Source organism: Onychostruthus taczanowskii, unplaced genomic scaffold (genome assembly GCF_017590055.1).
Source record: "Onychostruthus taczanowskii isolate IOZ18803 unplaced genomic scaffold, ASM1759005v1 scaffold21, whole genome shotgun sequence".
In the NCBI taxonomy this organism is placed as follows: Eukaryota; Metazoa; Chordata; class Aves; order Passeriformes; family Passeridae; genus Onychostruthus; species Onychostruthus taczanowskii.
In genome coordinates, this window is record NW_024499351.1 from 1,875,449 (window position 1) to 1,889,145 (window position 13,697).

At 43.9% G+C, this 13,697-nt stretch overlaps 1 protein-coding gene across 7 annotated transcripts in view; it reads left to right on the top strand.

Annotated features, from left to right (window-relative positions):
* Positions 1–10,006, top strand: part of SLC1A4 (solute carrier family 1 member 4) — a 33,925-nt gene extending 23,919 nt beyond the window's left edge. For 2 of the 7 annotated variants that reach the window (XM_041404270.1, XM_041404271.1), the window contains one exon: positions 404–10,006. In XM_041404270.1, coding sequence (XP_041260204.1) covers positions 404–638 — 235 coding nt within the window. In that variant the 3' untranslated portion in view covers positions 639–10,006. The remainder of the gene's footprint in view (positions 1–403) is intronic. The other 5 variants (XR_005952637.1, XR_005952639.1, XR_005952640.1 and 2 more) reach the window with 5 other exon arrangements.
* The last annotated feature ends 3,691 nt before the right edge of the window (positions 10,007–13,697 follow it).

Below are 13,697 nucleotides of genomic sequence, written 5' to 3' on the forward strand. Positions count from 1 at the left end.
AAAGAGAGCTGGGTGTTCTGAGTCACTTACTGGATAAGCCTGAAGTAAGTTCCTACTCTGAACATGCATTTGAAAAATGCTGGCCTGGGGAAAGGGAAGAGGAAGGAGATGAACTGTGAAAAGCAGGATACCTGAGAAAGAGTAGTACCATTGCTGCAACTCACAGAGACCAGAACCAGCTGATATTAAGTCTGACTGACCTTAAACCTGCTCTGGTGTGCGTTTTTAGTTCTGAAATAGAGATGATACTTCTGTGGAAAATACCTGTGAAAACTACATCTCCCCTGTCTAGTTCCACTGATGTTAGTGGTTCACCAGGGGTGAATCAGCTCCCCTTATTGTGTTATAACTGTCTTAAAACTAAAACCCTGCTGCTTTGGTTTTTGTTTCTGATCTTCACCAGGGACCGAACCACCACAGTTGTGAACGTGGAAGGGGATGCCCTGGGAGCGGGCATCCTTAATTACCTGAATGAAAAAGACAAGAAAGAGAGAGAGCAGGAGCTCAAGGAAGTCACTGTAGAAGCAGTTGCTAACAGCAAGTCTGAAGCAGAAACGTCACCTTTGGTAACCCACAAAAACCCAGTCTCCAACACAAGCAGCACAGCAGACCCTGAATCCAAGGAATCAGTACTGTGAACTCGAGGCCGCTCGTCAACACCAGTCCTAGAGGTGGCTCAGGGACTTGTCAACGCACCCAGACGTTTGCAGTGCGACCGGGGGCTGGATGGCTCTTGGAAGTGCTCAGTTCCAGTCTGTTTTGAGATATGCTGGCCTGGGGAAGGGGAGGGAGGTGGGGTGGGCAGAGAAGGGGTGTTGAGAAGGAACACTCGCTTTATAATAGTATTTTGATAGTTTATGTGTGTACATGTATACGTGTTGCGCTGCACACTTGTGTACATGTACGTGAGAACTGCCATCGAGGCTTCTGGTGTAACAAGACTTCAATTAGGGAAGGCTCAGATGGGTTGAAGATAGAGAGGTAGACAAACTCAGTATGTGCTTATTGTAGGGAAAATTTTTTGCTGCTGTTTGAATGGAGAAGCAGTCTAAAAACTCCAGAGTGGGTGAAAATGTTGCTTAAATTTGTTTTCTAGCCTGGAAACACCAACCATTACAGCCATGATATGAAGCAACATTTTTCTCCCACTCCCCTTCCTCTCATGTTCTCCGATCCATTAAAAACATTGAATATGTCCTTAAAACTAGCTGTTTTCTATTTTTAATTTGTTTTTGTTTCATACCTAAATTAATAGCTTACATGGACTTGTTTCATTCTCTCTGCATTGCAGCTCATAGCAGCTTTCCTTAGTTAGTAACTCCCGAACTGTGGGACCAAACAGAGGAGATCTTCATGCAGATCAGGGGTTGGTTTCCTCCTTTCTTCTAACCAAGCTGTTAAGGAAAAAATCCAGAGGAAGAACAAATTTTGTTAAAGTAATCCCTTTGGGGCTGAAAAAAATGTAGAGTCTGTTCCAGCATTAGTATGTCTGAAAGAGGCTTGCCTGTGACAACATCCATAAATCCAGAAGTCAGTTCCCTTCATGAAAACACACATGATTCTCTGTTAGCACACCACGTCCTGCTCATGTTTATTTAATGGGTCAATCAAAACAACTTTAGTCATACTCTCTTTCAGCAAAATTGAATAGGGGAGGAAAAATTCTGAACATGTGGAACAAAAATTCTGTCATGTGGAAACTGATGACAGGCAGCTCTGAGTCTTGGCTTGAAAGGGGAAGAAAAGAGGTGAGTTTATAACCCCAGTGATCTCTGTCTGGGAGCTGGCTACCTGTTCCTGCTAGGAGTTTGGTCCTGTCATAAATGTTTTTCTGGCAGCAGATTACTTGTAGTAATTCTGGGTGGTGCTGGGTGGTAATGCTTTCATGGCAGATGGTAACCTTTGTTTGCAGTTCAGCGAAACGCTTCTGGATTCTTACTCCTCCTTTTTGCCTTTACATTGTCCTTCCTGAATTTACATCCCAAACCTGAACAAAGTCTGGCAAACTCATTACAAAGATCCTGTTGCTTTATCTTGGCTCTTTGGATGCTAATAGTTAGAAAATTATGACTATGCATGCCAAGATTTGCCTGGACTTGTGATGTTTTCCCTTGGCTTCTTTCAACAAGAGATTGCATATGGTCCATCTCCACACTGTTAATTCAGCAATATATATTTACCCTTAGCTTTGATATAAAGTAATGCTAAAGTCTCCCTTTTTCTCCTCTCTTGCTTCAGAGGAATCTATCTTGGAAAGATATCAGCACTAGGAAGAGAACTCCAATTCCATAGCAGCAGCTGCCTGCCTTTGCAAAGCATCCCTCCTGGTAAAGGGACACAATGAATTTTGCAGGAAGACACTCAGAGTGAGATGTGGCCACCCCTGAGTGCAGTGAGTGCGTCATGACTGGCTGGTTAATCCGGTGCACTGCAGCCATGCTGACAATCCAAGTAGGAAAGGATTAGTCAGCCCTCTGGGAAACTGCAGGTGGAGTTTCTTCTTAACCAGTTTATTTGTAACCATGTCCACAAAATTTGGTCATTCTTTGGCTCACCTTCAAAATGGAAGGAGACAAACACAGTTTTGTAGGGATGTCTTTTGCCCAGCAGATCAACTTCGCATTTCTTCCTGTTAGAATCATCCCGGCTCCTTTCAACTCAGGAAACCAAAAGCACATTTTTAAGTCTAAGCATCTCTTTGAAATATCTGAGTGCACCAGAACCCTAAATACTTTGATTTTAAAATAGTATATGGATGTCTCAAGGAAGCTGAAAATCTTGACTGTCCCCTGTGGGCTGGGTTCTGTAGTGTAATTTTATCTCTCATCAGACATTTAGCTCTTGTGCTTTTGTGAGACCCCCTGGAATACTGTGTACAGTTCTGGCGTTCCCGGCATAAGAAGGACATGGAGCTGTTGGTGCAAGTCCAGATGAGGGCCACAAAGAGGATGGGAGCACATCCCCTGCAAAGACAGGCTGACAAAAAAAAACCTTCCAGTAGCTGAAGGGGGCCTACAGGGAAGCCAGAGAGCGGCTTTGTCAGGAACTGTAGTGGTAGGACAAGGACCAATGGATACAAACTGAAAGCGATGAAATTTGGTGAGATACTGGAACAGATTGCCCAGGGAGGTTGTAGATGCCCCGACCCTGACAGTGTTCAAAGCCAGGCTGGATAAGGCCTTGAGTAACTTGATCTAGTGGGAGGTGTCCCTGCACATGTCAGGGGAATTGTGACTGGATGATCTTTAAGGTCATTTCCAACCCTTTAACATTCTGTGGTTCTGTGCTGCTCTCCCTCACTGTCACACATGCAGCCAGGATCAGCACATGAGGGCAGTACTAACATGACAATCCATGAAGCATCACAGCACCATTTCAGAGAAGACATCACAATTTTAATTTTTTTTTCACCCTGAAGCTGTTGTTGCTCACAGGTAGAAGTACTGCCCTGGGCAAACCCAAAGGCTGGACTACCTTGCCATTGCCATATGATCCTTCTTCCCTATGGTGCTGCAACTGGAGCGTGCTTCATCCTTGTAGCAGTGTGCCATAGGCTGTGGTACATTGTTCCTGACAGGGGATCCCAGGAAATGGAAAATTGAAGCAAATACCCCAGTATTAGAATTTTCCAATAGCAATGCAGAAGTTCAGTCTTCACTGACTCCCTCTCTCAGTCCCCACTAGTGGGTTGCCATATTTTGCATCAATGTGAATGTCTAGTCCCATGTGAAGCTTGTTAGAGCAGTTGGATTTAAGGAGGTCAAATCATTCTCATATCAGGAATTTAATCAAGGAAATCTGACATTACTTTTCTTGGAGACAGCTATTGTAGAATTTATATTAACCATGAGTATTCAGCTCTTAAGCTGCCATAAATATGTAGTCTTACAGAAACCATGATTTAGACTTAAAAATGTGCCAGGTCTTTTGTTGTTTGTGCACGAGAAGAGGGATCTATGGAAGCAGTAGTGCTGGATAATTACTGCTTGTCAGAACATCTTCTTGGTCATTTTTTAATCATTTGTGTCAGAATTTACATTTCTTGTTTTTCTGTGATGTTCCCATTCCTCACAATAGCCGTGATGCATTCTAGAACTCTCTACCTGGATTGTTATCTTGAGGTAGGAATATGAAAGATCCAGTATTGCACTCTCTGAGACTGTAAAAAATGTGGTACATTCCAACAACTGCCACTGTAATGATGTGGATCCTGGTGGGAAGCCTGATGAGGTGGAAGACTTGCCATTTGCTCTAAGTGGTCAGGGTCTTCAGGTAAGGCTGCTGGGAGAAAAATGAAAGGGCAGATGTGGGTTGTACATATGAGATGCTGTTCTTGACCTGCAGTGTAATGTGTTATACTGGGAGCATCCTGTTCCAGGAGGCTGTGAGCTGAGAAGGAGCTCAGGAGCCTTGCAGGTGCAGCCAGGGGTACCTGCTCTGCTCTGCTCTGCTTTCACCCAGGCACTCCACAGATCTGGTGCCAGTGTGGTACTTAACTCCAGTGTCTTTGACTGGACATATATTTCTGTTCTTCTCGCATAACTGTAAATTGGAAACCTTTAGTCAGCTGCACTTTTTTTTTTTTTTTTTTTTTTTTTGGAGGTTATAGAAAACACTACTTTCAGAAAACACTGTTTTCTATTTGATTTTAGGTTGGTTTTCTTGTGGTTTTGTTTTTTTTCCTGGAAGGTACAAGTTCTCTCCTCAGCTCACGTGCTACCCTCTAGTACAGGAATTGCTTTTTGAGAGCAAGATATGGAAATTATATGGTGTGTTTCTTGGGGTGTCCTGTGCAAGACCAGGAGTGGGACTCGATGATCCTCTTGGGTCCCTTCCAACTCAGTGGATTCTGTGAAATATTGAACAGTCTGCAAGCCTTTTTGCAGTGCAGTTTCTTTGACCATTTTGCACCATCTTTTATTTCTTCTCTAGGATTCACTTCTCACTTCATGCTTTATTTATCACTGCCTGATCTCATCCTGTTTCCTGGAACATCCTATGTTCTTTTTATGTTTCAGTGGCTCAGAAATAAATGGGAGAGTGGACAGAGTTTTGAGGCTCTGGTTTGCATTCTGCCTTGCTCCTGTCCTGGACTCAGCAGAGGTTTGCGAGCCTTGGTAATTTAGAGTTGCTCTGAGAGTGCCAAGCAGTATCTGTCTCTCATATTGAGAAGGGTGCTTGTTCTGTGCTGTGTGATGCCTGAAAAACTGTAGTGCGCAGTGGAAGATGCCAGGACTTGACTGCTTGTAGGATATTTTAAGTAAAGATCTTGTATTCCTAAGAACTGAGCTTTAGCTGAGTCTTGGTGTTGGTAATTGCTCTACAAGCCTGGGTAATGGCAAAGGACTTCAACCCCTTCTGGGGATGTCTCTTGCAATCAGGATGGCTTTTGTGTTGAGAACAGACTAGAGCAAATCCCAGGGCTGCCCCTGCCAGGATGTGACAAACAGGACTGTGTCCCTCAGCCATAACAGAGATGTGGAGCCAGCCAAAGTACCACATGGGCTGGTGAAACAGTCTCTGCTTTGTCTTTTCTGGGCAGCCCTGAGGAGGCAGTGGCCCTGAGGTGGTGAGAGACTGGGGGGAGGCTGTGAGGGGCAGGCTTTCCTGGTGCTTGCTCTGTTCCCATACTCTTCCCTGGACATTTGCTGTGACCGGTGCCAGATATGGACCTGATCCAGTGTCACCATTCCTATTCTCCTGTGCTTCCTCCTTATTTTGCAGCAAGAACAATGAAATCTGAGGTGTTTATGCAGTTCCTCTTTCAGTCAAGTCAAAGTCCCTGTCATCTCTGTGACTGACCACCCAGCCATATTTTGTAGGTTGTGTCCTCAAGAGGTTGCAAAAGGGACAAAATCACAACCTCTTCTGCAAAGATTTGCAGCATTGGTCAACAGTCTGGGCTAAATCTTCACTCTGGTCCTCTGCTAACACAGAGCATTTCTGCAGCCACTGTAAAGCATCATCCTGTTGGAAATGATAATTTTTAATCCTGACCCTCCCACAGGCAGTAAGCAGTGGGCCTCAGGTACCAAGTCAAAAGACCAAAATATAAATTCTCACCAAAGAAAAAAATTGTTACATCTTCACTGATCTTAACAGAGCCTTGGCAGTTCATAATGACAGAGCTGCCTGTAATGACTGATCTGGTGACAGATGAACAGCACAGAATTAGGCAGGTTGCATAAATCCTATACCTGTGCTTCCTTTTCTGTAAATTAGGTTTACAGATATTTACATGTCTCTCACAGGCCATAGTGTGGAACATAGTGAGTTGCACTCTTAAGACACAGAGCAGTAAATCTTGAAGAATAATGAGCTTTTCAAAAATTTGAAAGGAATCAAATAATCAAAGTATGTGGAGTTGCATTATGCTAGAGGAGGAATGACTGATGGAAAAGAGATCAGGTGGATGCATTTGCTGGGCAAATTCGGGGGGAGCAGGGGAGCTGGTGTCAGTGTGAGCTGCAGTTCAGAAAAGGGATGTGACTTAGTCAAGGACAACACAGTGCCCTGTTCTATCTGCCTCCTTCCATCTCCACTTGACGTGCCATGAAAGCTTAGGCTCAGGTAAATTAACAGACATCACCATGGATTCAACATCTAAATTGGGAGTCTTGACAGCTTAGTTCCTGACTAGTTTCAGTGCGAGAAAGAGCTTTTCAGCTCAAAGAACAAGTTGTCTTGTTGTCAGTATGGGTGACAAAGGGGGAGAAAAAGAAGGAAGAGCTGGAAGGCTGCAGAGGCACAGGGTAAGCAAGAGGATAAAGAAGCATCTTTTCCTTGGCATTTTGATATGGATAGGGTCAAAGAGGCTGCAGACATTTGTCTGGCACATGCAGAGACAATGCAAATCCCTGCCTGCTGCTTGGGCGGGATTTGCAGGGAGAGGCAGGAGTGCTGAAGTTTCTGAAATGCAACAAGGCAGCATGCAGAAGGCCAGCATGGAGATCTGATAAGCTGCTGCTGGCTGCTGGCCATGACCAGAGGAACAGCAGTACAGTTCTGGATCAGGGATTGACCCACATTCCTGCTTGCAGGATAGCTAGGACAAATGCTCCTCAGATAAATGCATGGAGACCATTATTCTCCAAGGACAAAGACCAACTTGTTATCTATGGGAGCATATTGATGAAAGCCATGCTCACTTGCTGCTTCAGTTTTCTGGCAGGAGGGAAAAGGAAACATTTGACAAATGATTTAAAACTTTTTCCAGACTTTGGGCAAGACATTGAGACAGTTGCCCCTGAATATTTTAACTCTGACAATAAGTGATCAAGAGCCTTACTTGGCTCACGTAGGTCTTCACATCTGAGCACTGTCTTGGGAAGTTAATGTTAACACAGAATTCATTCTCTGCATGGGGTCTTTACAGGCATGTGTGACCAGCAGGCATCAGTTCACATCTGCACAAGTGAATGAATACAGGAAAAGGTGAAAGAGCTCTCTCTTGAGTCACATGAAGAGTTGCCAAGCCAGCTAGGAGCAGATTCTAAGTCCCAAAGCCAGGTTCATTGTTAGCTAACAACTATCACCTCATTAAAAGAATCCACATCTGAGGGTTTATAAATATATTTGATTCCACACAGAGATTTTAATAGGAGAGGGAAAAAAAAAATCGTCAGTATTTCACAGGGTGGTTACTTATCAAATTCTGTATCAGTGTCAGCAGATGCATCATCCTTAACAGTTATGAAATCTCATTTGGATTTAACCTCAGATCTCGATGCCAGCAGGAGGTAAGGACTGTGGACATTTCAGCTGGCCAGCAGCTCTTTTGTAAAATCCTGCTCAAGAAACATTTATACTTCTCTCCCAAGGGCACAGATGTTGCTTGCAAGGCAAGCAGGGCTACCAACAGGAACCAGCATGAGGAAATGGATTTTGAGGCTACTCTGTTGTAATGCAAAGTTAACGGTGTGGTTTTGAGCCACAGAGACCGAGAAATTTAGCATTAGATGTTCCTTAGGATAGTTTTCACTTGCTCCTTCTGGTAAAACAACACTGAGAAAGTAATGCTCTTCCTTGCCAAGCATGTGTTTAGTAATTGAAACTAAACTGCATATGGCATGTGCGTGCAACTTAATTGCAGTTACATGTTGCACAAGGAAATTACTAAGGGAACTCTTCTCTCAAGGAATTGTTTACAATATCTGAATCCCCCAGATTACATTCCCACATAAAAAATACTCTAGATATTAAGTGGTTTGGATTGTAGCTTTTTTTAGAGCCAGAAGGAATGCTGCAAAAAGGACAGGCCAGGGCCTTCACTGATGTGCATTGATGTAATTTCCTGAGCTTTCTGTGGTTTCTGGATTTCTGATGGAGATACTTTTGTAGCAGCATAGAGGAATGGTCTGGGCCCTTTAAGATGATCATGCTCAACAAAGCAGCAGTAAAGCAATGTTTTTAAAGCAATCTTTCCTGACTATAACTAAAGGCATTTTACATGCTCAGAGTATTCTTATGATGTGGTGCCTCTAGTAAAAAAGTGTTTTCCTAGTGGTCGGTGTTGATGCAGAAGGAAACTTCCTCATGTTTTGTTCAGTTTGCCTTCTCTATATCCCTCCTGCAGAGTCTGTTGTTCTCCTTGGAGTCTGCCCAGATCCCAGCAGGATCAGGCTCCTATAGTACATAGATCGAACTTAAAGATATTCTGGCCCCATCTGAGGACATGGACTGTTTCCTGTCCTGTTGGGAGGGGAAAAAGACAAATTTTCAGCTTTGGAGAGTGTCTGACTGAACAAACCCTGCTTCATTAAGGCAATACCTTAATGACATTTTACACTTAATTAGTCAAATAATTGTGACCAAGGTGGCCCAGCTGTCGCTGCTTGCCTGCTCTGCTCCACAACAGATGCTCTGTTGACTTCTCTTCCCTGAAGACCAGTGTGGAGGTGATGTGTTTGCCATCCATGAGAATTCCATTCTTTTAAGGACACAGTCATATTTAGACTTCCTCAGTTACTATCCTGGCTGCACTCTTGTAAGGTCATGCTGTGTGGGATGGAGAGCATGCATAGCACTGCAAATAGCTGAGCAAACCTCTGCTCCTGAACTGCTTCTTGGTTACAGCAAACTGAGACTGACTCACTCACACTTCGTGAGGGTGAAGGCTTTGATTAGGTTTTGATTAATCCCTCAGATTCAGGGATAGCAGGGCTGCCCCTGCACATGAGGAGTCCCATTCTGCCTTATTATCCTTAAAGGTGCCTTGTCCTGGTTCCCTTCAGGACAAATTCCAAGTTGCTGTTTGGCTTTCAAGTATAACTATGCACCAAAGCTGAAAGACTCCATTATTCCTGGAGACAGGAGGGAGAATGTGATGTCCTGGTGTGAGACAAGGAAAATGGTTTTCTTTTCTTTATCCTGTGAGCTCTCTGGCAGCAATCCTGAGGTGTGTATGTGTGTGTGTGCTTTTATTTCTACCTGAACACAAATTGCTCTAATTAGGAGGGAGTATTATTGTATTTTTATATGCTAAACCGTTTGCTTAATTACTTTAATAAAAAGAAAGATGAACTCTGAAATTTACTGCCATCCACTCCAATACAATCCAGTATCACTGATACAAATGTATCTGCCTTGTGCTTAGAGTAACCACTCCATTGAGGAGTTGTTTGTGCCATGTGGGTGTGTTGGCCCTTGTGCCCATCAGTAGCTGTTCCTCTTTCAAAGCTGTGGGTTTCACCCCTCTGTATCACCTTTCCACTGTCTGCCAAGAACATGTAGGTGCACAAATGCAAAGAACAGACCATCCCGCTGTGTCTGGGGGTGTGTGACCCTGGGGCAGATGTTACAGATGTTTGTTGTGTGCTGTAACCTTTGCAGTAAGAACTCCCTGCCTACCTGGGGAGCAACCAGTCCTGTGGCTCTGGCTGGGATGGTTTGTTGTATTAGGAGGGTGACACAATGGGATATTCTCTTTTTCCCTTCTCTCATGGAAATGTATATTTGTTCTCTCTTTGTGTAGCTTCTCAATCTAAAATAAAAACCACCCCAAACAGAATTCAAGTCTCCATCTTTGTTTGGAGAAGACCTGGCTTTTCAGTTGGATCAGCCTTGCAGAGGCAGTGGGACATCCTGCTGGATCAGGCTGTGTCACCTGAGGAAAGACTCCTTTGCAAATGCCCCTGCATGAGAATTGTGCAGTTTGGTGTTCGATTCCACTTTCCCAGACCCTGCCCTTTGTTGGCATGCTGGTGTCACTGATTGTCAGCATTTAACCCTTTCCCTGCTGGCATTTCTCCAAGCCCTCTGCACAGCTACTGGGCTATAAAGGGTCTTTGGGAGAGCCTGGATTAGCAGCTATGCAGTGGTGGGGTAGAAGGGCTGACAGACACACCTGCTGCCCTTCGGCCAAGCTAATTGACTTTGTTCCTTGGAGAAGGATTGAAGAGTGGGAGTAATCATTAGGAAATGCTTTTCAATAGGCAGGCAGGTTGGTAAATTCAGGGTAGTTTTAGATTTGCCACATAGCCATCCAAGCAATGTGCTGGTCTCAGAATTGAGGGCCTGGGCTTGCCATCTAAGTGGGTTCGATACAGCTTTTCTATCAAAAACTTATATATCACCAAAGGCTGGAGTCTGTCCTGAGATGCACACACATAACATTAGAAATCCAGGGAAAAACATCTACTATGTAAGTGTAGGTGGGTTATCTTCAAGCATTAAACTCTCAGAACAAATAAACAAGGGGGCAAAATTCACAAGAATTGCAAGCACCAGAAGAAAGAAGCAGAATTTGAAGGACCTGCCCATTTATGATTTACAGATTGTGACTGGTGTTATGCCCTGGAATGTAAATCTTACAAAACCACCAATGTGGTGGTTTCCAAAAAGCCTATCTGACTCCATGGTTGTGTCTTTGGCTTCTCACTTCCTAGCTGAACTATTTCACTTCTGGTCCTCTGGGACCAGAGCCTGGAGCCGTTCACATGTCAGCTTTGCCATACAGGTTTTCTGAAGTCTTCTGGGGTGGCTGTCAGAGCCATAGTGATTTGCCATATGAAACCCATGGAGCCTTGTGAGACCATGGAAAGGGTGGAATGGTTGCTTGTCTTTAATGAGAGCTGAGCTAAGCCTTAGACTGAGTCCCAGGTGCCTCCAGCCAGACATTATTAGCCCTTGTTAGGCATTATTATGGATAAAAGAGATGGTTTCTTATAATATTTCAACAAAGAGATAAAAGTTGGAGAAGTTCTAATTAAAGTTTATTGATTTTATTCTGGTTTTTTTCTACCACCACCTACAGATCTGGCCACCTGCTTTACTACTTCTTAATTTTTTTGGGGGTTTTTTGAAGCATTTTTTGAGAAAGTGCTCCTCACTTCTTTCTTCTAAGCTCTAGGCAGGCAACACACCTTTCTTTTGTTCACATGAAAAGCATTTAAAAGTAAATTTATTACAAAAGCCACTGCTATTGTTCTAACTCAATATTTGCAGAGGAAATGCAATTATGGCTAACGAGCAGATTAGTCCTTTTTTTTTAATCCCCAGTTTGTCTGATTAAGGTAGATAGAATTATAGGAAAGTGCCTTGTGAGTTAAACAGAAGACAATATCATTTATTCTGACCTGAAATGAATGGTTTGATTCACACAGGTTGTGTGGTACAGCTGCACTAACTGGTCACCTTTAAAATGTGTAGGTTTGTTGGAAGTCAGATCTCTGCTATGCCCCCATTATAAGCACTAAAGTCTCTTTGAATCATTGTAGGAGATATTACAGAAGGGGACTGTGGCATTTATTTACATTTTATGCTCATTGTAGCCACCCACACTGGTTCTCTTACAGATCTCATTCACTGTCATGCAGCAAGTTCTGTCCAGCCCCAATCACTTGTGTGCAACATACATCACAAGGGGTGATGCCTGTGAATTCTTCACTAAACATCCCAGTTTTGGGGCAGTTGTTTAGTAATCCTTAACAAACAATAGTTGTTTTGTGATGATCCTTTGCTGCAGTCTCTCTTCCTGCCTGGCTGCAAGGGAGGCAAATGGGAGATGTCTATCCTCCGCTGTCAGGGAGGAGGCTCTCCCTCAAGTGAGTTGTGTGTCCAGTGGTTATCAGTCCCAAACTTTTTTTCTGGTGCAATTTGTTATAAATTCAAACCATTCTTAGTCCCCCAGTTCTATTTCTTCTGGCACTTACATAAAAAGATTTTAATCTGTGCTAATCCAAATATTTCTTTTACAAATCTCTGTGCTGATGACTGGTTCCTGCAGATGCCATCTCTAGTTTTGAAGAGTTTCTTGGTTCTGCTCAGAGAACATACAAATGACAGGGGCCCAAGACACCCAAGCAGTTAGAATGAAAAAGAACTTGCTCACATTTTCCCAACAAAAGCAGAAGTAAATCTCACATTTAGTAAGTAAACTTAATTCCAATTATTCACTGTCCATTATAATTCACATTGATGAAGAGTTGCCACTGCCTCTTGACCACTTGACTCCTATTTTTTCACAGCAGCTTGTCACCTTCCTCAAAGGCAGAGCATCCGGACCACACCAGCTCCACCACCTTCTGCTCCACGGCACCTGGCCCTGGTCTGCAGCTGTGTGAGTGTTTTAGGGGGCCTGGCCAGAGGTAAGGGGGTGCTGTGAAGGAATACAAACCCCTGGAACCCCCTGCCTTTGTGGCTACGTCTGCAATTGCTGGCATGCTGGCCAGGCTGGGTTCGTGGTGTGATGGGCACATCGTGTGGCCAGAGAGGAGAAGTGCAGTTTCTGTGTTTGACCTTTTCCCTGAGCTAATAAATCCTGCCACTCGGTCCAGCTGTGCAAACAAGTGGCAAAAGGACTCAAATAGCCCAGCTGCTAGCACTGGACAACACACCCAACTCAGCACGTCCATGCTGACGTTAAAATACTTGTCACTCCAGTTTTCCCTCTGTTCTTCCTTAATTCTGCCTTACATATTTCATTTGTTGGCTGCCACAGGTGTGCTTAAGTCGTATTTTCAGGTGGTTCTCCAAAGTCAGGAAGAAAAAGCTGCAGCTACCTTTATTAGGAAATATTCAGTAATAGTGCAGTGATGGTCTGGAGGAGCAATGGGAAGTGTGTAGGCTTCAGGCAAGTCTTCTCATAAGAAACTTTATAAAGAAGTTAAAGCAACATGGCTGACCTTGAACCTGCTTATGGAGGCATCACCAGAGCAGCTGTCCAGCTGAATGACTGGATTCCTTGGGAGCCTACTGTAGTTCCAGGGCCATAAGTAACTGATTAGTGACATAAAGTGTCAGAACAGAGAAAATATGCAGGCCTTAGCTGGAGAAGAAGGTCTGGGATAATGAAAACTGCAGAGCTGAAATTCATAGCAACATCAGAAAAATTGAGAGAGAGTCTGGGAAATATAGAGGCTGGAAAGAATTATCTAGATAGGAGTAATTACCTGCACTTCTGCTGGTGGGAAACAGTGTGTGAAGGAGCAGGATCAGGAAATTACAGGCAGTCAGAAGCAGGAGTCCTGTGCTGTGAATAAGGCAGATCCTGTTCCAGGGTGTGTAACAGGATCACAGCCTGGACTACCACACCGGCTCTGCCTAAGTACACCCAAGCCCATGCTGGAGCTTTGGATCAGTGGTGAGCTTCAAAGAAATGTGGCCCAAAGGATGAAGATGAGAACAGAGAGAAAGGTCCAAGATGTGGAAATCCTGACCTCGGGGGAAAGGAAAAGGCTAACAAGCCTTGAGAAGAG